General features: G+C 34.8%; 2 protein-coding genes and 4 long non-coding RNA genes across 13 annotated transcripts in view; 2 read left to right on the top strand and 4 right to left on the bottom strand.

Annotated features, from left to right (window-relative positions):
• The window catches only part of LOC149734701 (centrosomal protein of 290 kDa-like), a 40,124-nt gene extending 36,410 nt beyond the window's left edge, over positions 1–3,714 (top strand). For both annotated transcript variants that reach the window (XM_089880093.1, XM_089880092.1), the window contains exons 47-52: positions 255–425; positions 785–909; positions 1,312–1,453; positions 1,972–2,048; positions 2,439–2,556; positions 2,819–3,714. In XM_089880093.1, the coding sequence (XP_089736219.1) occupies positions 255–425; positions 785–909; positions 1,312–1,453; positions 1,972–2,048; positions 2,439–2,556; positions 2,819–3,088 (903 nt within the window). In that variant the 3' untranslated portion in view covers positions 3,089–3,714. The remainder of the gene's footprint in view (positions 1–254; positions 426–784; positions 910–1,311; positions 1,454–1,971; positions 2,049–2,438; positions 2,557–2,818) is intronic.
• Positions 3,715–4,426: 712 nt separating this feature from the next.
• Positions 4,427–15,498, top strand: LOC149734700 (uncharacterized). Of its 5 annotated transcripts, none has more exons than XR_016385195.1 (15): positions 4,432–4,575; positions 5,445–5,636; positions 6,081–6,214; positions 6,680–6,809; positions 7,479–7,567; positions 7,865–8,030; positions 8,701–8,858; positions 10,236–10,288; positions 10,633–10,735; positions 11,152–11,304; positions 11,642–11,735; positions 12,866–12,951; positions 13,930–14,098; positions 14,537–14,622; positions 15,221–15,498. XR_016385195.1 is itself a non-coding variant. In XM_089880108.1 (15 exons), exons 1-15 carry the CDS (start codon positions 4,470–4,472, stop codon positions 15,319–15,321), a joined length of 1,854 nt encoding a protein of 617 aa, XP_089736234.1. In that variant the 5' UTR covers positions 4,434–4,469; the 3' UTR covers positions 15,322–15,498. The 5 variants fall into 5 exon arrangements, 4 of the variants coding, with proteins under 4 accessions (XP_089736235.1, XP_089736236.1, XP_089736234.1 ...); XM_089880108.1 differs by having other exon boundaries at positions 4,434–4,575; positions 11,608–11,735; XM_089880112.1 differs by lacking the exon at positions 4,432–4,575 and adding an exon at positions 4,974–5,231 and having other exon boundaries at positions 11,608–11,735.
• A 338-nt stretch (positions 15,499–15,836) lies between these two features.
• On the bottom strand, positions 15,837–16,437 carry LOC149734699 (uncharacterized). Its single transcript, XR_016385197.1, has 3 exons — positions 16,279–16,437; positions 16,076–16,223; positions 15,837–15,944 (listed from the first exon to the last, which is right to left on the bottom strand). It is a non-coding gene; the product is annotated as an uncharacterized LOC149734699 (long non-coding RNA).
• A 1,928-nt stretch (positions 16,438–18,365) lies between these two features.
• Positions 18,366–19,006, bottom strand: LOC149734698 (uncharacterized). The gene is made up of 3 exons (XR_016385198.1): positions 18,857–19,006; positions 18,678–18,801; positions 18,366–18,501 (listed from the first exon to the last, which is right to left on the bottom strand). It is a non-coding gene; the product is annotated as an uncharacterized LOC149734698 (long non-coding RNA).
• A 983-nt stretch (positions 19,007–19,989) lies between these two features.
• Positions 19,990–20,736, bottom strand: LOC149734697 (uncharacterized). Its single transcript, XR_016385202.1, has 3 exons — positions 20,418–20,736; positions 20,248–20,362; positions 19,990–20,125 (listed from the first exon to the last, which is right to left on the bottom strand). It is a non-coding gene; the product is annotated as an uncharacterized LOC149734697 (long non-coding RNA).
• Positions 20,737–22,106: 1,370 nt separating this feature from the next.
• On the bottom strand, positions 22,107–24,234 carry LOC149734696 (uncharacterized). 3 transcript variants are annotated; one of them, XR_016385200.1, is made up of 3 exons: positions 24,107–24,234; positions 22,372–22,489; positions 22,107–22,245 (listed from the first exon to the last, which is right to left on the bottom strand). It is a non-coding gene; the product is annotated as an uncharacterized LOC149734696 (long non-coding RNA). The 3 variants fall into 3 exon arrangements; XR_016385199.1 differs by lacking the exon at positions 24,107–24,234 and adding an exon at positions 22,545–22,699; XR_016385201.1 differs by lacking the exon at positions 24,107–24,234 and adding an exon at positions 22,551–22,585.
• Positions 24,235–24,401: the final 167 nt, after the last annotated feature.

The following is a 24,401-nucleotide window of genomic DNA, read 5'->3' as shown; positions in this document are numbered from 1 at the left end:
ATGTTGTTAAAAAAATATAACATTTTGATGTATGACTGATATTTTTGTATGACTGATATTAGCGGCATCGAGCTTTGAACCTGGTATCCTTGGGTTAAGCTTTATCCCCTCAACAACTGAGCCATAAGACTAATAAAAAAAAACGAAAAAAATATTTAAAAAAAATTGTTTAAGTAGTCCTTTTTAGTTTTGAATTCCAAAAAAGCAGAGTAAATACCTTAAAAAAAAATAATTTTTTTTTAAATTTTTTTTAGAACCGTATTAACGAAATGACTCAGCAAATTGGAGGACAACTAAGCTTACGATATGAAAGTAAAACGCAATCAGTTGAAAAATTAATGAAAGAAAATGAAAAACTTCGAAAAGATTTGAATAAAAATGCTACAACAAGGGACAGGATAAGGGACTCAAAACAAGTTTTGCAGGTTTGGTATTTTACTTTTTTAGCAACGTTTTAGTGTGTAATTTTATATTTTATGTATTTTTGTATTTTATTTGTACGAATTATATTTACAAAATGTATTAGCATTTTTCATAATTTTTAGGAATGAAATTTGACATTTTTGGTTTTTATATATTATTTTTATCTTTTTGGTGTTTTGTGTGTGCTTGTAAATTCTATATGTGTGAGGTCTTACAGCGAAGCTTTTGCCAGAGTTGGCCCATTACCAAAAGGGTGACTTTATATTTTAAGAATTTTGTACTTAAAAGTTAACAATCTATTTCTCCCCAAAATGTATAAAAATATGTAAATATTTTTTTAATTTTTAACTTTGTTTTATAGGCAGAGTATAATAAACTGACTAAAGATTTTGAAGAAGTTAAGAAAAAACTTACAGTGGCAGAAAGCAAAGCTCCTAAGTTTGCTGGCAGTGGCAGTAAAGGTTATAACTCTGCTATTACAAGCAGGTACCTGTTTTTAAAGTCATGTATTTTATATATATAGTAGGGGGGGGGGAGATAGGACACTTTTTCATTCTATTTTCTTTTTCCATTTGGTAGTAAACAAAAAACATTTAAAGAATTATAAAACCGTATCTTCACAGCTTTTATGGACTGTTGTTAATTGTTTAAAACCAGATCAGTATTTTAAAAAACTGTGTGCTAGAGGTGTCCTCTTCCCACCCTACTATAGTACTGTGTTGTAAGATAGGAATCTTTAACACATAATATCCGAATATCCTGATCTTGTTTTAAACAATAAACAAAAAATTCTAGGATTTAATTATTTTTGAAATTAAAAAAAATAATGTAGAAAATTTGCAAATTTTTAGAAAAATAATTTTTTATTTGGAAATTTAAAAAATCTAGAATGTTGGAATCAAAACTTCGTAAGACGGAAGCGGATTTAGAGAAGAAGACGAAAGAGGTTGGAGGATTAAAAGATATCCTTGAAGATCAGAGGATGCAGGAAAATAAACTTAATAAAGATGTGGAAAGATTACAAGAGCAGGTGATGCGGTTTGTGGTTGGAAGATTTTTTTGGGATGAGTACCTCATGCTCGCTGTCAAGTTATAACATGAGTGTCTTCTTATACACCAAACACAACTCGTGTATTCATACACCTCATGCTCACTGTCAAGTTATAACATGGGTGTCTTCTTATATACCAGACACACATGGTGTATTCATACACCTCATGCTCACTGTTGAGTTATAACATGGGTGTCTTCTTATATACCAGACACACATGGTGTATTCATACACCTCATGCTCACTGTTGAGTTATAACATGGGTGTCTTCTTATATACCAGACACACATGGTGTATTCATACACCTCATGCTCACTGTTGAGTTATAACATGGGTGTCTTCTTTTATACCAGACACACATGGTGTATTCATACATCTCATGCTTACTGTGTAACGTGAGTGTCTTCTTGTTATAACTCAACAACCATGTCATAACTCAACAGTGAGCATGAGGTATACACCACATACACACATAATAACATAACCATCATTTCCAGGTGGAAGTACTCGAGAGGTTCCCGCTTGGAGCCGGCGGTTCTGATCCCAACACTGTACGTGAACTGCAACTAACAAGGTACTGTTTATACTATAGGAGTTTTTCATGTTAATTAATCGCTATTGAGCCACGTTTAACTGTAATTAATTCCATAAATCTGGTCCTGATCTAGTGCTCATGGATTTGGTTGATTCTCGTAACAAAATAACAGCCTACTTGGTCTAGTTTTAGGAGTATTTCTGACGCGTTTGATATTCCAAATTGTCAAGTACAGGTTTAATAATACAAATTATTTTTGATTTAAAATGGTAAATTACTTAAGGAAAAATGTAAAATAAAAAGCGTGGCTGCTAAATCGATTTGGTTTTTGTTTGCTATGCTCATTGTCAAGCTTCATAAAAATTTTTGTAACTATGTTTTTTTTATAAAAATTTTAAAAAAGTAGAAAAATTAAAAATATTTTTTTAGGCTTACTGTCGCGCGATTGGAGAATGAAAAAGAAGAACTTAATCACCTGATTAAAACAGCCAATCAAAAGCTCCGAAATCATGGATTAGACGAAAATGGGCCAAGCACGTCAGAACAGGTAAAAATATAAAATTTTAAATAGTTTTGGAATGAGAATTTTTAAGTAAAGCATACAGTCAATAAGTTTTAACTGCAAAAAGGATAAGTTTTTAAGTATCTCATAAACAGGCTAAATTTAATTTTGTTTTAACAATGGTATAAAAAATAAAACTATGAGTAAAATCCAAGTTTTAGGAAATAAACTATATCATATTTTTAATTTTTTGTAAAAAAATTATTTTGTTAGGTGCTTTTTTACAATATAAAACATACAATAATAGGAAAAGGAAATAAACACAACAAAAGCAGAAAACGTAAGACTTGGAACAGAAATGCTCATTTTGAGAAAAGAAAACGAAAAATTGACGCAAGATATAGAAAGAATGAGAGAAGAACTCTCGCATTTTGATGGCGAATTTTTTGACGAAATTGAAGACCTAAAATATAACTATTCAGAATGTATCAAGAAAAATGTGGCTTATGAAGAGCAATTACGTGCGTTGTCACAACAATTTGGGGTCGCATTTGAGATCCCTTCTTCAGATGATTAGATTCACTTATTTTTGAAAAAACTTTGGATAACAAGTGCCGTTTTTTTCACATTTTTTTAAATTTTGGGTAATTATAGTTAGGTGGGGAAGATGGGACACCTTTTCGTTGTATTTTTCGTCCCATTTGGTAGTAAAAGAACATTTAAAGAATTATTAAGCCATATCTTCACTACTCTCATAGACTGTTGTTAATCGTTTAAACCCGATCTGATATTTTGATATTATGTGCTAAAGGTGTCCCATCTTCCTCGCAGAACTTCATAAAAAAATTTTTAAAGATTTTATTTTTAAAACTTGTTTTTTACAACTTAAATTTATTTGAAATAAAAACATAATAAAAAAGTAATTTTTCCCTTTTTTACTTAGGCCATTTTTTCATTTCCAAAATTTTCCAAAATCTTAACAATTGGACTAGGAAATTTACCAAACAGTTAAAATTAAAAAAAAAGAAAAGTAGTTAAGGCGTTATCCACTGTATTTTATCATGATATGCATCATTTTATATACACCATTCGCATACTGATTCATCTTTGCAACTATAGTAGATTTTTGTTGCGAATTCTGTTTTTTGTGCACGTTTGTTACCTACACACACTTAGAGCATTAATATTAAACGTATTTTTTTTTATATATTTTGAACCTTATGGTTCCAGATGTGTCTTTTTTAATATGCAGCTTTGTGAGTATTTATGTCCTTGTGCAAGACACTAAACGGCAATTGCTCCAACCAAGTGGTCACTAATTGGTTGTCTAAATTGTCAGCTATACAATATATAATTAAATAACAATCACCCACAAAGTTACATACGTGGTAACTCGTAAGCTGGCACGAGGTGTATGAAACAAAACACTCGTATTATAATAACTGCCGTTGCCCCACCACGCATTTGATAAACAAATTACATTAATTCAGTTATAATTACGCGATTACAAAAACAATTACTTCCAAAGCTTTATATATCCCAAACTCACTAGCTCGAGATATATTTAGCGACCATGCATGGCGCGCAACAGGAAACCCGTGCAATTATTCCTACTAGTTTAGCCCGCCACACGAGGAAACTAAATGACTTGACTATTCCTGCTATAAAAAAAACAAGAATTACGCAGATAACTACAGATGCGATACTAAAATAACCGAAACTGTCTTAGCAGCATGCAATGTGTCATAAAAACAACTGCTGTAGACGGGGCATTCGTGACTGTAATGACGTTCTTACATGAAATGTTTAGAAATTAAAAACACGAGAAGACAACGTGCCGAAAGTCGCCTTGAATTTTCTATTTTAACTTAAATCACTTTCGTTTTCTTACTTTATTAATTTAAACTTCATACAGTAAGCGTACACTTCGTTAAACTGCAAACTGCTATTCTTTAGTAATGGGAGACGCTTTTAAATCTAATACAAACCGCGTGCCAGAAGTGCAGTATGAAGACGACTTAGGCGAGGGTATATATTCAAATGATATTGAACCACAAAATACAGGTATTTTTACTCTTTGACGATGGTAAATGTTTATATTCCTATTGGTCGTTTCATTTGGTAATAAACAACGAATATTTACAAAACTACACAGCCGTAGCTTTAAAAGAGCGTTGTTGATTGTTAGAAATACGATCAGAAAATACGGGATTTAGGTGCTAACGTTACCCCATCTTACGTACAGTACTATATGGTATATGACAATATTCGGCGCAAAGATAAAAGCGCTCGCCTATAGAATATATACTTGTTGCGCAGCACTGCTACTAAAGCGCGTGTATGTGTCCTTGCACAAGGCAGTCAACTGCAATTACTCCAACCCAGTGGTACCTTGTTACTTTAAATAAATGAATGAATGAATGAATGAATGAATTAATGAATGTAACTTACTTTATCCTCGCGTGGCTGGAAAACGACAGTCGTTATCAAACGTGTTTAACACCTCGTGCCAGCTTACGAGTTACCATGTATGTTACTTTGTGACATATATGTAGGCCTACCGTTAGGAGTCGCCAGGGCAAAATATTACCCCTACTTTTGAAATAGCAGTGCCGTCAGTGACAAAGTTACATACTTGTAACTCGTAAGCTGGCACGAGGTGTATGAAACAGAACACCCGTGTTATAACCACCGTCGTTTTCCAGCCACGCGAAGATAAAGTAAGTTACATTCATTCATATGTTTTAGCGTGTCAATTTTTACCCAAAGACTTTTACCCTGCTGTTAGTTGTCTATAAAAATGGCACCCCAGATTTTACTACTCTATAGTTGTATAGTACCTAATGGATTGTACAATTGTACTTTTTTCGAAATTTTAATTCTATCTTAAATAACAGAATGAATAATTTTTTGTAATTTTAATTTTCTTTTAGGCACAGTTGCACTACCAGCCCTACCAAAAACGACCAAGCCATTGGATCAGAAGAAAAAACACCCTATAAGATTTTGGCGAGTTTTTGTTTGTGTCGTACTGATTGTAATTATTGTTATTGCAGTAATTATAATTCATCTTACATTTGTACGAAAGCCATCATTGGCACAAAGTAACACCCAGGAAGTGGCAGGTGAGTTCTTTTGGTGGTAGTAAAGAATCTCCCCCCACCTTATTTGCTAACCACTAACCCCTATAACCACTAACCCCCTAACCATCAACCAACAACCACTAACCACCAACCTCTAACACTTTCCACCAGCCTATTTTGCTATATACCGGAGGTTTCTTCACAGGTTGTGTCCTTATGCACACTTGACTTCCAATTAGAACTTTTTAATATGTTTAATTAAATGTTATTTACTTAATTTACATTGTATCGTCTGTAGGGTGTAACAGTCAGACATTTCATCCAAAACATTATATATTTTCTTTTCTATCAATAAGCGTGTTTTAACAATTGTTGTTTTACCGTTACTACCCATCTTTTCGCTTTTGTAAACTCTCACGTTTTTCATTATCGTGACTGAAGACACGAAATAAATTTCATTCATTCATTAAAATAAATACATTATAGAACAACAACAACAAATTGCATATGGAACTTTAAACAACCCAGCACTGTCTTGTCTGGATCTTAAGAATTCTACTGAAGTAATGACAGATGGATATTACTATTTAAAACCGCTGGGAACTCTTATACCATTCCAAGTAAGATTATAAATTTGTTATAAATATTGGGTAAAAGTTGAATTGGTGTAACTTACTTTATCCTCGCATGGCCGGAAAACAACAGTTGATAAACACGGGTGTCCTGTTTCATACACCTTGTGTCAGCTTACGAGTTACCAAGTATGTTACTTTTTGGGTGATAATTTTTGAAGATATTTTCAGTTTTTTTATGTGTGGTTGATAATTTGGACAACTCATTAGTGACCACTGGGTTGGAGCAATTGCCGATCAGTGTCAACTGTGCTTTGGCGCTGGACATCAGTGCCAACTGTGCTTTGGCGCTGGACAAACCTAAAACTCATATTATAACTGCCGTTTCCAATTTAACACATGTACTTCTTTATTCATGCACATAAAAATATATATTTCTGGTATAATATATATATATATCTACATAATATATGTATGTCTATGTGTTAAAACATTGAATTTGTAATTTTTCAGGTCTATTGTGATATGACAACTGCTGGCGGTGGGTGGACATTAGTAGCATCTGTTCATGAGAATGATATAGATGGAAAATGTTCAACAGGAGATATGTGGTTTAGTAATGACCAACCAGAATATACAATGTGTAAGAAACCTATATATATATTAATTACCTCTTGAATTTTTTGCTTCAACCCAATGGTAACTGATAGTTTGTCCAAATTATCAGCCATACGTAAAAAAAATAGAAAAAAATCACCCACAAAGTAACATACTTGGTAACTCGTAAGCTGACACAAGGTGTATGAAACAAAACACTGTGTTGTAACTGTCGTTTTCTGGCCTTGCAAGCTTAAAGTAAGTTACGTTTCATTTAATTATTGCTTGTCTAAAAAACGACAGTAGCTATAACACAGGTGTTCCGTTTCATACACCTCATGCCCGCTTATGTAACTTTGTTAGTGAATATTTCAGTGAATTTGTTTTTGTATTAAATGTAACAGGTGAAGTGTTGATAAAATGCAGATCAACCAGATAAAGAATATAAACTATAAAGCCTGGTTTGCATTTTAGATGTATGAGACTAAAAAATCAGTCGTTTTTTTCGTTTTCGTGTTATAAAGTTTCTTTTTTAAAACAACAATTAATTGAATGAGGTGAAGTGGTTAGCGCGCCTCCCTCTAACCCAGAAGTAATGGGTTCAAGGCTTGTCGCTGCTACCATTGTGTGTGTATGTGTCCTTGGGAAGAATAAAGCAAGTTATCATAAACTATAGTAAAAAAAGCATAAATTTATCCAATTCTTAATTTTTCAGCCAGAAATTGGGAAAATAGAAATACATTTGGAAGGGTAGACCAAGCTACTTCAGCTGATTATAAAAACATTGGATATTCGTCCATAAAGGTTTGTTTTGTAAAGTGAATGTAATTTTGTAAGCGTGTTTAAACACCTATTGTTTTGTTGCTATATCCTGTCTTTTCGTTTGAAATATTTCTAAATCTTCGCTACCTAATCGAAAACAAATAAAGTTATTATTACTATTATTCACCAAAATTATGACTTTTGACGTTTGGTTAAAATTTTGTTGTTTTGTTGCCGTATCCTGTCTTTTCGTTTAAAATATTCAAAAAACTTTAATAAAGGAATAGAAGAGACAAATAAAGTTATCAATATTATTATTATTCTCTAAAATTTTGACAGGCATCTAATGTAATGTTACGCCATGTACCAAATAAAACACCTGTCCCGAGAACAGCAGTGGAAGCTGGATTACAATATCATACCAGCAATAATTTCCTTGAATCTCTTGGTGGTAATCTGTTCTCTACATACACTCAGCACTACCCCATGAACCCAAAAACATCAGGTAAAAATGAGTAATTATTTTCCTATATTATATATTTCTTGAAAAACTTAAGAAATTATAACATGGATGTTCTCATTGATCTGTTTCCTACACCTCGTGCCTGCTCACGAGTTACAACATTTTTAACTTTGTGGTTTTTTTTGTTTAAGTTTTTTTTTTGTATGGCTGACAATTTGGAATGTGTTAATTTTTGTCTATAAAATAAGCATAAAAATGATGTATGAATGTATATATCATGTGTATGTGACTTCCTTTATCCTCGTGGCTATAAAACGACAGCCATTATTATACCAGCTTACGAGTTACATCATATGTCACTTTGAAGGTAATTGTTTTTTATTTTTTGCATGGCTGATGATTTGACAACCGATTATCAACAACTGGGTTAGAGCAATTGCCGTTAGGTGTCTTGCCTAGAACACATACTCCCACAAATGTAGCAGCGAAAAACCTTGAACCCATTACCTCCGGGTTAAAGGCAGGCTCGCTAACCAACTGTGCCATGGTGCCAAACCATAATTTAAACTGTGTTCTTTGTAGAGGCTGTTCCGTTTCATACACCTCGTGCCTGCTTACCAGTTACCACAAATTTAACTTTGTATGTGATTTTTGCATTTGGGAACTGAAACTTTAGCATAATAATAACTTAAACTGTTTTCTTCTATTTCAGTTGCATACCCTCCTGTATCTGACTTAGCTAATGCAATAGCTGCTCTTGCCCCCAATATAACTGCAGGGATACCAGATTTTTACAACTATGATTATGGTTCAAGAAGTAACACATTAAGAGATGGTGGAAATGGAACGTTTTCTACATATGGCATGAAGGTTTTATAATTATGCATAAATGTAACTCACTTTATCCTAGCGTAGCTGAAAAAACGACAGTCGTTAAAACAGGAGTGTTCTGTTTCATACACCTTGTGCCAGCTCACAGGTTACCATGTGTGTAACTTGTGGGTGATTGGTTTTTAATTTTTTTATGTATAGCTGATAATCTGGACAACCCATTAGTGACCACTAGGTTGGAGCAATTGCTGTGAAGTCACTGGCGTAAAGTTACGGGGTTGCAGGGTTGCCTGGCAACCCTTTGATTTTCTCAATACTTATAATGCGTAAGGAATTACGTTCGACCAAACGAAGACGCCATTATTACTGCGAACAAACTTCGTTTACGTTCGTTAAAATATGTCAATACCGATGCGTCATTCACGACACAAATGCATTCAACTGGTATTTAAACTCCTGTTTGCAAAATAATTCACGTGTGAATCGCTATTGTGACGTTAGTAATCAACGTGTGAATCGCTATTATGTCGTAATCAACTGCCAGGTTCAAACAACCGCTATTATGATGCAATGAATCCACGTGTGAATCCCTACTATTTCGTAATAAATATGCTGCTTGCCTGAGGAAAACATTGCATATAAATATAAAGCAGTGTTGGAAACGATTTATGCAGTTTATTTCAGCGATATTTCGTTTTGGAAACCTACTATTTCCGACGGACGGGTCTTCGTTTGTAAGATAACCACACACTCGTGCGGGCTTGACGAAAGGCGCATGCGACATAGCTACTGACGTCACTCGCCAGGCAATCGGATTCGGCCGTTTCTCATTACACGGACTCGCCAACGCGCATAATTTTAATTTGTCTCATCCCTACGTAATTCTGAATACGTTTACGTTTGTATGAGCTTTTACAAAGCACATATTAAAAGGGTTTCCACCCGAAAACAAAGGGTTGCAAACCGTTTTTTTTTTCCTTTTTTTCTGGTTTTTGCGAGGACTTCCTTTTTTTCTGGTTTTTGCAACCCTAACGTTTAGTAAAACTTTACGCCTATGTGTGAAGTGTCTTGCCCAGAGACACATACGCCCACAATAGTAGCAGCATCAAATCTAACCTTGTAATCTGTCGTTATAATGCTTGCTATTACAACTGTGCTACAGTACTGGCTATGTAAAAGTACTGCTTACATATTAAGCAAGATGGGACACATTTTTATTCTCTTTTATTGCCTATTTGGTAGTAAACAAAGAACATTCAAAGATGACACCGTATTCTCCTGACTCCCATAGAAAGTTGTTAATTGTTTCAAACAGGATCAGGAATTATTTGGAAATTATGTGCTAAACATGACCCATCTTACCATTCTTACCCCACCTTACTATAACGAGCAATAACATACATACTTTCATTGCAGATTTCTTTTCGATTTAGTGCTGAGCGCTCAATACACTATGATCAGGAATATAAGTAAGTTAACAGGTCGTGTCTTTTTTTACGCACACATTTATTTCCATTAGAAGTTTAAGTTGAAAATAATTAAACATAAATTGTTTGCTAGGTGTAGCGACCATGCTTATTTTCTTCCAATTAAACGTAAATATGTTTTTAACTGTAAGCGTGATTTAACAACTTTTGTTTTGTCGATATGTTCTGTTTTTTTAATATTTCTAAATCTTCGCTATCATAATCGAAGAGACAAATAAAGAAAAAGATTTTTTAGGTATGGCTAATAAACTGGACAACCCATTAGTGACCACTGGATTGGAAAAATTGCCGTTAAGTGTTATTAATGCGACAAACTAAATCCACAGATTTATTGATACTAATACTGCGATCACCAGCAGGAAATCTCATCCATTTATTCTTGTAGCTGCCATAGAAAATCACAATTTTAAACGTTTTGGATATTATCGGGTAAATAAATTTAATTTGCATTCAAAGGTAGATTTGTAATGTAACTGCTTACGACAGTTGTTAAACACGAGTGTTCTGTTTCAAATACCTCGTGCCTGCTTATGAGTTACCAAGTATTTTACTTTGTGAGTGATTATTTTATAAGGGCATCCTATTTGTTTTTTTGTATATGGCTGATAATTTGGACAACCCGTTAGTGACCATTGGGTTGGAGCAATTGTCATTAAGTATCTTGCCCAAGGACACATACGCCCACAATGGTCGAAACTCTTAAAGCAAGGTGTATGCAACAGAAAACCTGTGCTATACAACTATAATTACCCTGTCAGGCAAGGTTAAGTAATTTTCATATAAAAATTTAATAAAAAATGGTTATTAAAAAAAACATTTTTTGTTATAAATTTTTTTTATGACAGATTCGAAGCCAAAGAGCTGAGGGAGATCTGCTTATGTCATACAATGGTAAAATTACAGATGGTAATTTTGAGCTTCAATACAGAGCTAGGTGTTTTTATGGAAGAACTGTTCCAAGTGTTTGTGATGTTGTATTTGCAGTTAATAATACCAAGGTAAACAAATGTTTTTTTATAATAATATGAATGGATGAAATTTATTTCGTCCTTTCGGTCTCGTGAACAAAGAACAAGAAAGTTAACAAAAGCAAAAGACGGGTAGTAACGGTAAAACAACAGTTGTTACAACACGCTTATTGATAAAAAAGAAAGAAAAAACCTTTTAGATAAAATTTGTGACCGTTACACCCTACAGACGATACTATCATAACTTATATCAGGGCATGCATAATTACATTCTCTAAAGTACACAAACACCTGTAAGTCTAATTTTAGGCTTTAATTTGTTTATTATTTCAGGATTGGTTTTCATCAACCACATTTTATTTGTCAGATAGAAGTATCAAGTCTTATAGGTCTTTTCGGTATGATTGTTATATATTTAATTACGCAAGAAGAGTTATGTTTGGATACACAATGCTTTCAAGGTAACTTATTATAATTATTTATGAATGAATGAATGTAACTTGCTTTATTCTCGTGTTGCCGGAAAACGTCAGTCCTTAAACACAGGTGTGCTGTTTCATACACCTTGTGCCAGCTTACCAGTTACCTCGTATGTAACTTTGTATGTGAATATTTATTTTTTTATGTGGCGCTGAAAAATTACAACCTATTAGTGACCACTGGTGTTGGAGAAATTGCAGCTGAGTGTCTTAAACAAGGACACGTACGCCTACCATAGTAGTGTTACGTAAAGTGTGGTCCGGGACGCTGCTCTAACGGCCTACCTCAACTGTCTGATGTAGTATTTCTTAACAGTTTAATGGCATATAAAAACTCTTATAATAAAACAGGTAAGAATAACTCTCAAACACACTATAAAGTCTTGACCACAGTAACCAAATACAACAACGTTTTAACCATGGTAATCCAATACACCAACGCAACGTTACTACACTATACACACAACGAAAACTGCCGATCTTATGCAATACTAGGGCGGATGTAAGTGAAACAGACGAGTAAGGGGTACTCGCGCCGCAACGACCAATTATGCTTAAAGGTGAAACAAGCGCGAGACGTATACACCCAACACAAAAGCCAAATATAAAACGAAAGAAAAACTAGGAAACAATACGGAGAAACGCCACAGCAAACTACACACAAAAGCCAAAACCGTTTAACGCTAAAGGAAACAATACGTCACAGTAGCAGCAACGATGCATATAGTTATCAGTTATCACCATAAAGCAGTGGTTAAAGTGCTCTAGTATACATAAGTAAGGTCCTACAGTAAAGCATGACATGTTACATAGCGTTTATGTTAGAGTTGGCCCATTATCTGAACACCTAGACAAGCAGAGCAATTTCTTCATAACCCTAGTATGCTGGGTTCAAATCTTTATGCTGCTACCGTATAACAGAAATTTTTGTATTCTAAAAAATTCAGTTATGCCTTAAAAACAATAACCCACAAAGTTGCATGCAAAACTCAAAAACAGGGTGTCTAAAACCACTGTATATAATGTTAAGAATGATACCCATATTATACTGTTGGAATACCCTGTGAATCAAGGATAAATAAGCATTTTTAATTATAAATCTTTTCTTACAGATCTATGGGACTTCTTGTTACCCAACCTCAAATGGAAACAGCCCTTAGAAAAATTCTGCAACCATTTAAAAACTACACCTGGCCAGGTAATCTTGTTGTTGAACCAATTCTTTATACATCTGTTTATTGGATTATTATCTACTCTAAAGCAAGTAAAATTCATTTTAGGCCAACGCAAATTATTCGAATAACAGGCGACATTATTTGGAAGTTTTTTTGTTAGACAAATTTTTTGAACACGGTAGTGGTCATATGTATCCTTTTTGGTCGAACAGTTTTTTAATTCCTAATTCTAGCATTTATTGTTTTATCTCTTGATTGAAATCAAATCATAAAACATATTTATAATTTTTAGACTTAATTTTCAGATTTAAAACTGCACAATTAGCGTGTGTGCGCTGAGAGTAGACGAGTGCTTTTTTCCTATTGATATCTTTTTAATAAAATCTGTGTCTCTCGTTTCTCTACGCTCTTTTAGTTTACCTCTTGCGATAAATCATTATGCAGCCGCCACAATATGAATAATATTAACTTCTAACATTACCTATAATTACTGCATGATTACTGTTTAACTAAATTCACAAAAACAAGCGCTTACAAGTCAACACATGGTGCAGGACTTAATAGTAACTTGCTGTCCTGCTTTATCCTTGCATGGCTTGGAAACAACATTTGGTACAACACTGGTGTTCTGTTTAATACACCTTGTAACTTTTTAGTTACCACTTATATAACTTTGTGGTGATTTTTTTACTATATAGCTTGTAATTTAGATAACCCATCAGTGATCACTGGGTTGGAGCAAGTTTGCAATAAATAAGTTAAGAAAAAGTTTATGACAATTTAGATAACACGACAGTGATCAATGGTTGAAGTAACTTTCAAAAAAAGAAGTGTTAAAAATTTTAGTTTAACAACTTCGATAGATTAAAATTATTATTAGATATTTTGACAGTGATCAACGGTTAAAGTAAATTTCACAAAAAGAAGTTGTTAAAAAATTTTGTTGAAAATTTTGGTTGGTAAAATTTTTAACCACTTTAACAAAAAGTTATACATTACAGGCCAATGTGAGTCCAATCATCTAGTAGTACCGGTGACATACACAACTGGTGAATCTAACTTAAGCAACTTTGTCCCACCTTACATGCATTCTGCAACTACCACTGGATTTTTACAGATTCGTGCTGAATCATATGATGGAACTTATTTTGCTATGTGTCCTGCTGTTAGGTAGGTTTTCCACAGCGCTGTGTGGTGTGGTTAGCGCATCTGCCTCTAACCCAGGACTAATGGGTTCAAGGCTTGCTACCATTGTGGGCGTATGTATCATTGGACAAGACACTTACTGGCAACTGCTCCAACCCAGTGGTCACTAATGTCTGTCCAAATTGTCAGCTGTAGAAATAATTTCAAAAACCTAAAAGTGAACATTCGGTTGGGGCAATTGCCGTTAAGTGTTTTGTGTTTTTTTGTAAAAACATCTGCAGGTAGAGTGGAAATCGTCAGTAATCTGTTTTGTATTCTCTTTCTTTTAAATGCAAGCAAATTATTCTGTTTAATAATTTGTTGCAGTAACGTAGAGTGCAGGCTTTGTTGATATTGTTAAGTGAGGTGTCTTAAAATAATTGAAAACCATCACATTTCAGTTCAAGAATTGTTACATTTCAGATTAAACAACTGCGATGGCCAATTTGTTTGTATTGGTGGTGTAAAAAATGGTTATTCGACGAGTAATGCATGCAATGACTTAACTGGTAAGCTTTTGAACAACTAGCCTTCTCGTTTATGTCAGGCGCCTTGACTCAGTTGGTTAGCATGCATGCTTATAACCCAGTGGTTCTTAAACTGGGGGGCGCGCCCCCCTAGGGGGGCGTGAAACACTCGGAAGGGGGGCGCGAAAAACTATAAAATAAAGTGTTATTACAGTGGTAGTCAAAAGGCTAAAACACGACGCAGGTAAAAGTTAAATTAAAAAAGCAAACATTTAAGCCTGTTTTTAAAACTCTTACACATGCTAAATGATTACGTGTCAATCCCAATGAATCCCTACTATTTCGTAACAAACAGTCTACCTAGCTAAAAAAATGGTAAATATAAGGTTAAACTACAACGTAAACTGAACAGTTATTGATCCCGATTATAGTAGCAGCAGCATCAGGTTTTAATACTTAATAAAAGAATGTAACTTACTTTATCCTCGCGTGACCGGAAGACGACAGTCGTTATAACACGGGTTTTCTGTTTCACCTCGTGCCAGGTTACGAGTTACCATGTATGTTACTTTGTGGGTAATTCTTTTTTTTTCTTTTTTTTAATAGTTATAACATACATATAATTGTTTTTCTCTTGCAGATTGGAATGGTATTGCAAACAATCCAGATAACCACATCAGTAAAAAATATGCACACTCAAAAGCAGATATTAAATCAACCATCATGATCTTTTACCGTTGAAAACGTGTTTTCATTTTTATTAGCTTATTTTCTTCCAATTAAATGTAAATATGTTTTAACTGTAAGCGTGTTTTAACAAATCTTGATTTGTCGCTATATCCTGTCTTTTCGTTTACAATATTTATAAATCTGCGCTGCTGTAATCAAAGAAACAAATAAAAGTTACTATTATTATTATTTATTCTCGCGTGACAGGGCACCGATCATCGTTATAACATGATTGTTTAATTTTGACACACCTTGTACCCGCTTCAGGAGTTACAATGTATTTACCTTTTTTGGGTAATTAGTTTTTACATTTTGTACTGATGGCAATTGCCGTTGGTGTTTTTTTCCAATGACACATATTCTTAAAAATATGTGTTACTCTTTGTTTATATACCGACTCTTTTTGTTTATATACCGACTCTGGTGGCATGTTATTTTGTGGTAGACTGACACGATAGATAGTGTAACAGCCTATGTATTAGAGTATCTATGCAAAACTTATTGACTTTCTGCTTTAAACACACAAATGCTTTTAAATTCATTTATATTAACTGTTCATCATTGATACATTGAATGGGGAACAAATTATTGTTTTAATTCGTTGAGTCTTTGCATAACTTCATTGATGTCCTCATCTGCAAATGTTAAACGTCGGTGAACAAGCGTATATAAACTTAGATCTGTTGTTTAGCTAATGTGATAGAATAACACCGTAACATATGTGAATGAAATACCATTGCTGCATAGGCTATCAGTAACTGCTTACCGCTTGCTAGCTCTTCGTTCCACCATCCGAAACGACGACGACGTAAGACGACGGTACGACGACGACGACGACGATAAAGGGCAGCGGTGGTGTCAGTAAGAACGAGGATTCCGACGACGAGCAAAAGAAGAATAACTGACTTGTTCATCTGCAACGCGAACACGTATAAGTAAAACAATAAGAAGTTTATACGAGTTACTTACGTTTACTTTGTGTCCTGTAGAAGACTGGTGATTTATTGAGCAGAATCTGTGCTTTATATAGGAAATCTGCTGCTCCTTACAGGATGTATGATTTCTCAAAGATTTTGTTTAAAGAAAAAGCTATTCTCACAAACGTGTCTCATCTCTGGATACAACACCCGAACTATAGAAGGGAAGGGAAGTGGGCCTTCTCACGAAAAACGTTTCAACAACTTCCATTTTGGCTTTCTTGCTTCGTGCTGCGGTAACGCCGATGTTGTTTTTGATTGACAGGTTGATTGGAGTGTTTTGCAGCAACATGCAAGTCTTCTGTTTTGCAAACCGCAAGTGTGATCATAACAGCAACTGTCAATCAATTCTCTTCAAACAAAAATTTCATCCAACATCCTGTTTTCGGTTTTCGAAAAACGTTTCAATTACTTCCTTCGAAGCAATAGAAGACTTGAATCTCTGTTCCTAAGCTAACAGTAGATAACAGATATTTGCTTTAGTAGTTTTCGACCCTGTATAAGGCTAAGACAAATTTATTTATGCACAGATATAGGCTAGTATCGCATATGAAAATTGAGCGGCGCTATACGGATTGGCATTTAACCTTGGCTCCACAGTATCGCCGACATAATCCCAAAAGTACATTTAACTTAATATCCATTAACGAAGATATGTATAATCTAGCCATTCGTGCCTAAAATCCAACAGTAACAGCTTGTAGTAACATTGTGTTTGTTCTAATGAAGGCAAGTCAGTATTGACACCGATATAGCCTACGTTTTAAATGGTTTATCATTTCCGTAAATCACAACTGTTTACAATCGTTTTGTTTCTAATATGCAAATAGTGAAGTTCAATTTCTTCAAGTCATACGAATACAATACTAGCAGATGCCTATTGGTTTTAAGAAAAGACCAAATAAAACAAATAAAAATATGTAATGGCTTTCGAATTTAGTTTTATATTTTCTCTGAGTTGAAAATTAAATTGAATTTTTCAGTGGTATAGTTTCTTTTGGATGAGATTCGTGATTCTAAACAACCTGTCAATCAAAAACAACAGATTTTATCAAGTTTGTCGCAGCACGAAGCAATAAAGGGAGCCAAAATGGAAGTTGGTGAAACGATTTTCGTGAGAGGTTTCATTTCCCTTCTCATTATCTATAGTTCGGATGTTGTGACGAGCTTCCTTTATTGCTTCGTGCTGCAACAAATTTATTAAAAACCCGTTGTTTTTGATTGACAGATCTTTTATCCACTGTTAGCTTGGGAACAAGGATTAAATCTTTCTCGCTTCGAAGGAAGTAATTAAAACGTTTTTCAAAAACCGAAAACAGGATGTTGGATGAAATTTCAGTTTATTGAGAAATGATTGACAGATGTTGTTATAATCACACTTGCGATTTGCAAAACAGAAATCTGCAGGTTACAGTTGCTGCAAAACTCAAACTTAATCTTTCAAACTTTATTTGCTCTAATAATAGATTTTTTTTATAACACACGAAGTTTTCAAATCCCGGTCCCTCAATCTTTATAATGAATTTATCCGCGTCGTGGTGTATATGTGTATGCAGGAACAAAATATGTTTTACCTTACATGCCTAACACCAAAAAGAATCTATATTGCCAATAACTGCCTACAACTATTCGCCGAAAATGGATCTACATGACCACGTATGTGCTAAGAAAGGATCAATATTGCCACTAACATACCTCAGAACTCTTCGACAAACAAGGATAGTTTATGTACTTAAAAGGATGTGTGTGCCCCCTAACGCCGCCAATAACACAGCAAATTTGTTGTGCGCTTCATACAGATGTCCCTGATAACTCTTACATGGCGTTTATCACGAGGCGTATATACACACTCTATTATTTTTAACATTATACCCATAAAATCTTCTGGAAATTAGTCTACTACAGTTTATAATCTACAAATAGTATCTATTATTTCTACCGAAAGTTTGTTTTATGTTTCGGTTTACACCTCTGGTTCTCCCTTCACATTTCGTAGCACTATCAAAGCTGTGTCATAATTTTGTGCAACAGTAGCCTTGCACAATTGATTTCCTGTTTCAAACAGAGAATCAAACAAAGTAAATGCCGTTGAATTTATTTATATCAACTGTTCATTATTGATATATTAAATGGGGAACAAATTATTGTTCTGCTTCGTTGAGTCTTTGCATAACCTCATAATAGGAATATCTGTCCCTCGCATCGGCGTCTTCAGCTGAAACGTTAAACATCGGTGAACAAGCGTATATAAACTTAGGTTCGTCGTTTGAAACGTTAAACATCGGTGAACAAGCGTATATAAACTTAGGTTCGTCGTTTATCTAATGTCATAGCGTAACAACGTAACATATGTGACTGAAATAACATTGCTGCATATAAATATCTGCTTACCACTTGCTGGCTTTTGGTTCCAATACCATCCGCGACGACGACCACCGCCAACAATAGCAACGGTGGTATCAGTGAGAACAAGGAGTCCGACGACGAGCAAAAGGAGAAGAGCTGACTTGTTCATCTGCAACAAGAACACGTATAAGTAAAACAATAACACGTTTATACGAGTTACGTACGTTTACTTTGTGTCCTATAGAAGACTAGTGATTTAGTGAACAGATTCTGTGCTTCATATAAGAAATCTGCTGCTCCTCACAGGATGTATGTTTTCTCAAAGATTTTGTTTAAAGAAAAAGCTATTCTCACAAACGTGTCTCATCTCTGGACACAACATCCGAACTATAGATACCGGGGAGGAAAGGGAAGTTGGCCTTCCTACGAAAAACGTTTCAGCAACTTCCACTTGTCTTTCTTGATTGCTTCATGCTGCGGTACTGCGGATGTTGTTTTGATTGACAGGTTGTTTGGAGTGTTTGGCAGCAACTTGCAAGTCTTCTGTTTTGCAAACCGCAAGTGTGATCATAACATCAACCTTCAATCAATTCTTTTCAAACTGAAATTTCATCCAACATCCTGTTTTCGGTTTTTGAAAAACGTTTTAATTACTTCCAATACGAAGCGAGAAAAATTGAATAACTGTTCCTAAGCGAACAGTAGATAAAAGAAATTGCTTCAGTAATTTTCGACCTTGTATGATTAAGAACAATTTATTTTTGCATCGATAAAGTATTGCATATGAAAATTGAGCGGGGCTATACGGATTGGTATTAACCTTGGCCCCATAGTATCGCCGACATAATCTCAAAAGTACATTTAACTTGCTATCCATTAACGAAGATATGTATAATCCAGCCATTCGTGCCTAAAATCCAACAGTAACAGCTTGTAATAACAACAGTGTTTGTTCTAATGAAGGCAAGTCAGTATTGACTTCGATAGGCTATAGCCTATGTTTTAATTGGGTTCTCATTTTCTTAAATCACAACTATTTACAATCATTTTGTTTCTATTAAGTGATTAATAGAATTTATTTTATTTAGGTCCTACGAATACAAAATTGGCAGAAGCATATTGGTTTAAAGAATAGCGCAAATAAAACAAACTATAAAATAGGTAATGGCTTCCGAATTTAATTTTATATTTGTCTCCAAATAAGAACCTTTTATTCCTATCGGAAATTTATTTTGTGTTTCAGTTTACAACTCTGGTTCTCCCTTCACATTTCGCACTATCAAGGCTGTGTGATATTATTGTGCAACAGTAGCCTTGCACAATTTATTTCCTGTATCAAACAGAGAATCAAACAAAGTAAATGCCGTTGAATTTATTGATATCAACCGTTTATTATTGATATATTAAATGGGGAACAAATTATTGTTCTGCTTCGTTGAGTCTTTGCATAACTTCATAATAGGACCACATGTCCCTCGCATCGGCGTCTTCAGCTGCAAATGTTAAATATCGGTGAACAAGCGTATATAAACTTAGATCCGTCGTTTAGCTAATGTGATAGAGTTACAACGGTAAGTGAATAAAACAACATTGCTGCATATAAATAACTGCTTACCACTTGCTGGCTTTTCGTTCCATCCCCAGTGGCGACGACGTGTATAACCAACAGCGGTGTCAGTAATAACGAGGAGTCCGACGACGAGCAAAAGAAGAAGAGCTGACTTGTTCATCTGAAATAGGAACAAGTATAAGTAAAACAATAACACGTTTATACGAGTTACGTACGTTTACTTTGTGTCCTATAGAAGACTGGTGATTTATTGAGCAGATTCTGTGCTTTATATAAGAAATCTGCTGCTCCTTACGTGATGCATGATTTCTTAAACATTTTGTTCAAAGAAAAAGCTATTCTCACAAACGTGTCCCATCTCTAGACACAACATCCGAACTATAGATACTGGGGAGGGAAGGGAAGTGGGCCTTCTCACGAAAAACGTTTCAGAAACTTCCGTTTTGGCTTTCTTAATTGCTTCGTGCTGCGACAAACTTGATGAAATCGTTGTTTTTGATTGACAGGTTGATCATGTTTTGCAACCCACAGGATCGTACGCTCTTTTGATCATAACAGCAACTGTCAATCAATTCTCACCAAACCGAAACTTTCATCTAACATCCTGTTTTCGGTTTTCTAAAACGTTTTAATTACTTCCTTGAAAGCGAGAGAAGATCTGTCAATCAAGATCAACGAACTGTCAATAAATTCTCACCAAACCGAAACTTTCATCTAACATCCTGTTTTCGGTTTTCTAAAACGTTTTAATTACTTCCTTGAAAGCGAGAGAAAATTTGTCAATCAAAATTAACGCATGTTTATTTTGCTTCAGTAAATTTTCACACTGTAAGGCTAAGATAGGCCTTATCTATTCATCGTTACAATGTGAATATAGCATAAAACATACTTATTCGACGCTTTGGCATAGTATTAAATAGCCTAGAAGTAAGCAACTTTCAATTAAACTGACAAGTCACATATTTACCATGGCTTATTTACAGCTTGAGTTTGCCCACCGTTTTGAAAATTTCGTAAAGCGATAATTCGTCAAATAACTTATCAAAACCTGTTTACAATTCGTACAAGCGGTGCCCAGGCGTGTTATAATTTGTACCAGACAGTGTCCATGCCTGTTACAATTCGTGTTGAGAGTGTTGGTAATTTGATTGCAGGGTATGTTGCCGCATTCTTGGCAAGCGATCCCATAGTATTGGACAAGACGCTCTCACCCTAATTCTACTGGGCGGACGCCCATGAACTACTCAATACATTGAGTTTCGGGTAGGCTGTGAGCTACTAATGTTAGAACGCTATACTTTGTGTAACCGGTTTTATTTCAACTTAATAATAAACAAGAAACAAAAGATGTTTAACCTTACCTGATTAACACCAGTTCAACAAAGGATCTATGTATGACCACTTACGTGCTCATAAAAGGATCTATTTTGCCAATAAATTGCCTATACTTCTATTCGCCGAAAATGGATCTATATGACCGCATATGTGCTCAGAAAGGATCAATATTGCCACTAACATACCTCAGAACTCTTCGACAAACAAGGATATTTTATGTACTTAAAAGGATGTGTGTGCCCCCTAACGCCGTCAATAACACAGCAAATTTGTTGTGCGCTTCATACAGATGTCCCTGATAACTCTTACATGGCGTTTATCACGAGACGTATATACACACTCTATCATTTTTAACATTATACCCATAAAATCTTCTGGAAATTAGTCTACTACAGTTTATAATCTACAAATAGTATCTATTATTTCTACCGAAAGTTTGTTTTATGTTTCGGTTTACACCTCTGGTTCTCCCTTCAAATTTCGTAGCACTATCAAAGCTGTGTCATAATTTTGTGCAACAGTAGCCTTGCACAATTGATTTCCTGTTTCAAACACCCAATCAAACAAAGTAAATGCCGTTGAATTTATTTATATCAACTGTTCATTATTGATATATTAAATGGGGAACAAATTATTGTTCTGCTTCGTTGAGTCTTTGCATAACTTCATAATAGGGATGATGACCGTCCATCTCATTGGTGTCTTCAGCTGCAAACGTTAAACATCGGTGAACAAGCGTATATAAACGTAGGTCCGTCGTTTATCTAATGTGATAGCGTAACAACGTAACATATGTGACTGAAATAACATTGCTGCATATAAATATCTGCTTACCACTTGCTGGCATTTGGTTCCAGTACCATCTGCGACGACGACGTGTATAACCAACAGTGGTGTCAGTGAGAACAAGAAGTCCGACGACGAGCAAAAGGAGAAGAGCTGACTTGTTCATCTGCAACAAGAACAAGTTCAAGTAAAACAATAACACGTTAATACAAGTTACTTATGTTTACTTTGTGTCCTGTAGAAGACTAGTGATTTGGTGAGCAGATTCTGTGCTTTATATAAGAAATCTGCTGCTCCCTACAGGATGTATGTTTTCTCAAAGATTTTGTTAAAAGAAAAAGATATTCTCACAAACGTGTCTCATCTCTAGATACAACATCCGAACTATAGATACCGGGAAGGGAAAGGAAGTTGGCCTTCCCACGAAAAACGTTTCAGCAACTTCCACTTGTCTTTCTTGATTGCTGCATGCTGCGGTACTGCGAATGTTGTTTTGATTGACAGGTCGTTTGGAGTGTTTGGCAGCAACTTGCAAGTCTTCTGTTTTGCAAACCGCAAGTGTGATCATAACACCAACCGTCAATCAATTCTCTTCAAACTGAAATTTCATCCAACATCCTGTTTTCGGTTTTCGAAAAACGTTTTAATTATCTCCTATACGAAGCAAGAAAACTTGAATGCCTGTTCCTAAGCTAACAATAGATAAAAGAAATTGCTTCAGTAATTTTCGACCTTGTATGATTAAGAACAATTTATTTTTGCAGAGATAAAGTATTGCATATGAAAATTGAGCGGCGCTATACGGATTGGCATTTAACCTTGGCTCCATAGTATCGCCGACATAATCTCAAAAGTACATTTAACTTGCTATCCATTAACGAAGATATGTATAATCTAGCCATTCGTGCATAAAATCCAACAGTAACAGCTTGTAATAACAACAGTGTTTGTTCTAATGAAGGCAAGTCAGTATTGACTTCGATGGGCTATAGCCTATGTTTTAATTGGTTTCTCATTTTCTCAAATCACAACTGTTTACATTCATTTTGTTTCTATTAAGTGATTAATAGAATTTATTTTATTCAGGTCCTACGAATACAAAATTGGCAGAAGCATATTGGTTTAAAGAATAGCGCAAATAAAACAAACTATAAAATAGGTAATGGCTTTCGAATTTAATTTTATATTTGTCTCCAAATAAGAACCTTTTATTCCTATCGGAAATTTATTTTGTGTTTCAGTTTACACCTCTGGTTCTCCCTTCACATTAGGCACTACCAAGGCTGTGTGATATTATTGTGCAACAGTAGCCTTGCACAACTGATTTCCTGTTTCAAACAGAGAATCAAACAAAGTAAATGCCGTTGAATTTATTTATATCAACTGTTCATTATTGATATATTAAATGGGGAACAAATTATTGTTCTGCTTCGTTGAGTCTTTGCATAACTTCATAATAGGACCACATGTCCCTCGCATTGGTGTCTTCAGCTACAAACGTTAAACATCGGTGAACAAGCTTATATAAACGTAGGTCCGTCGTTTAGCTAATGTGATAAAGTTACAACGGTAAGTGAATAAAACAACATTGCTGCATATAAATAACTGCTTACCACTTGCTGGCTTTTCGTTCCATCCCCAGTCGCGGCGACGTTTATAACCAACAGCGGTGTCAGTAATAACGAGGAGTCCGACGACGAGCAAAAGAAGAAGAGCTGACTTGTTCATCTGCAATAGGAACAAGTATAAGTAAAACAATAACACGTTTATACGAGTTACGTACGTTTACTTTGTGTCCTGTAGAAGACTGGTGATTTATTGAGCAGATTCTGTGCTTTATATAAGAAATCTGCTGCTCCTTACGTAATGTATGATTTCTTAAACATTTCGTTTAAAGAAAAAGATATTCTCACAAACGTGTCTCATCTCTGGACACAACATCCGAACTATAGATACTGGGGAGGCAAGGGAAGTGGGCCTTCTCACGAAAAACGTTTCAGAAACTTCCGTTTTGGCTTTCTTAATTGCTTCGTGCTGCGACAAACTTGATGAAATCGTTGTTTTTGATTGACAGGTTA

The sequence above is a fragment of the Ciona robusta genome, chromosome 6 (genome assembly GCF_009617815.1).
Source record: "Ciona robusta chromosome 6, ASM961781v2".
In the NCBI taxonomy this organism is placed as follows: domain Eukaryota; kingdom Metazoa; phylum Chordata; class Ascidiacea; order Phlebobranchia; family Cionidae; genus Ciona; species Ciona robusta.
This window is presented reverse-complemented; position numbering and strand designations above follow the sequence as displayed.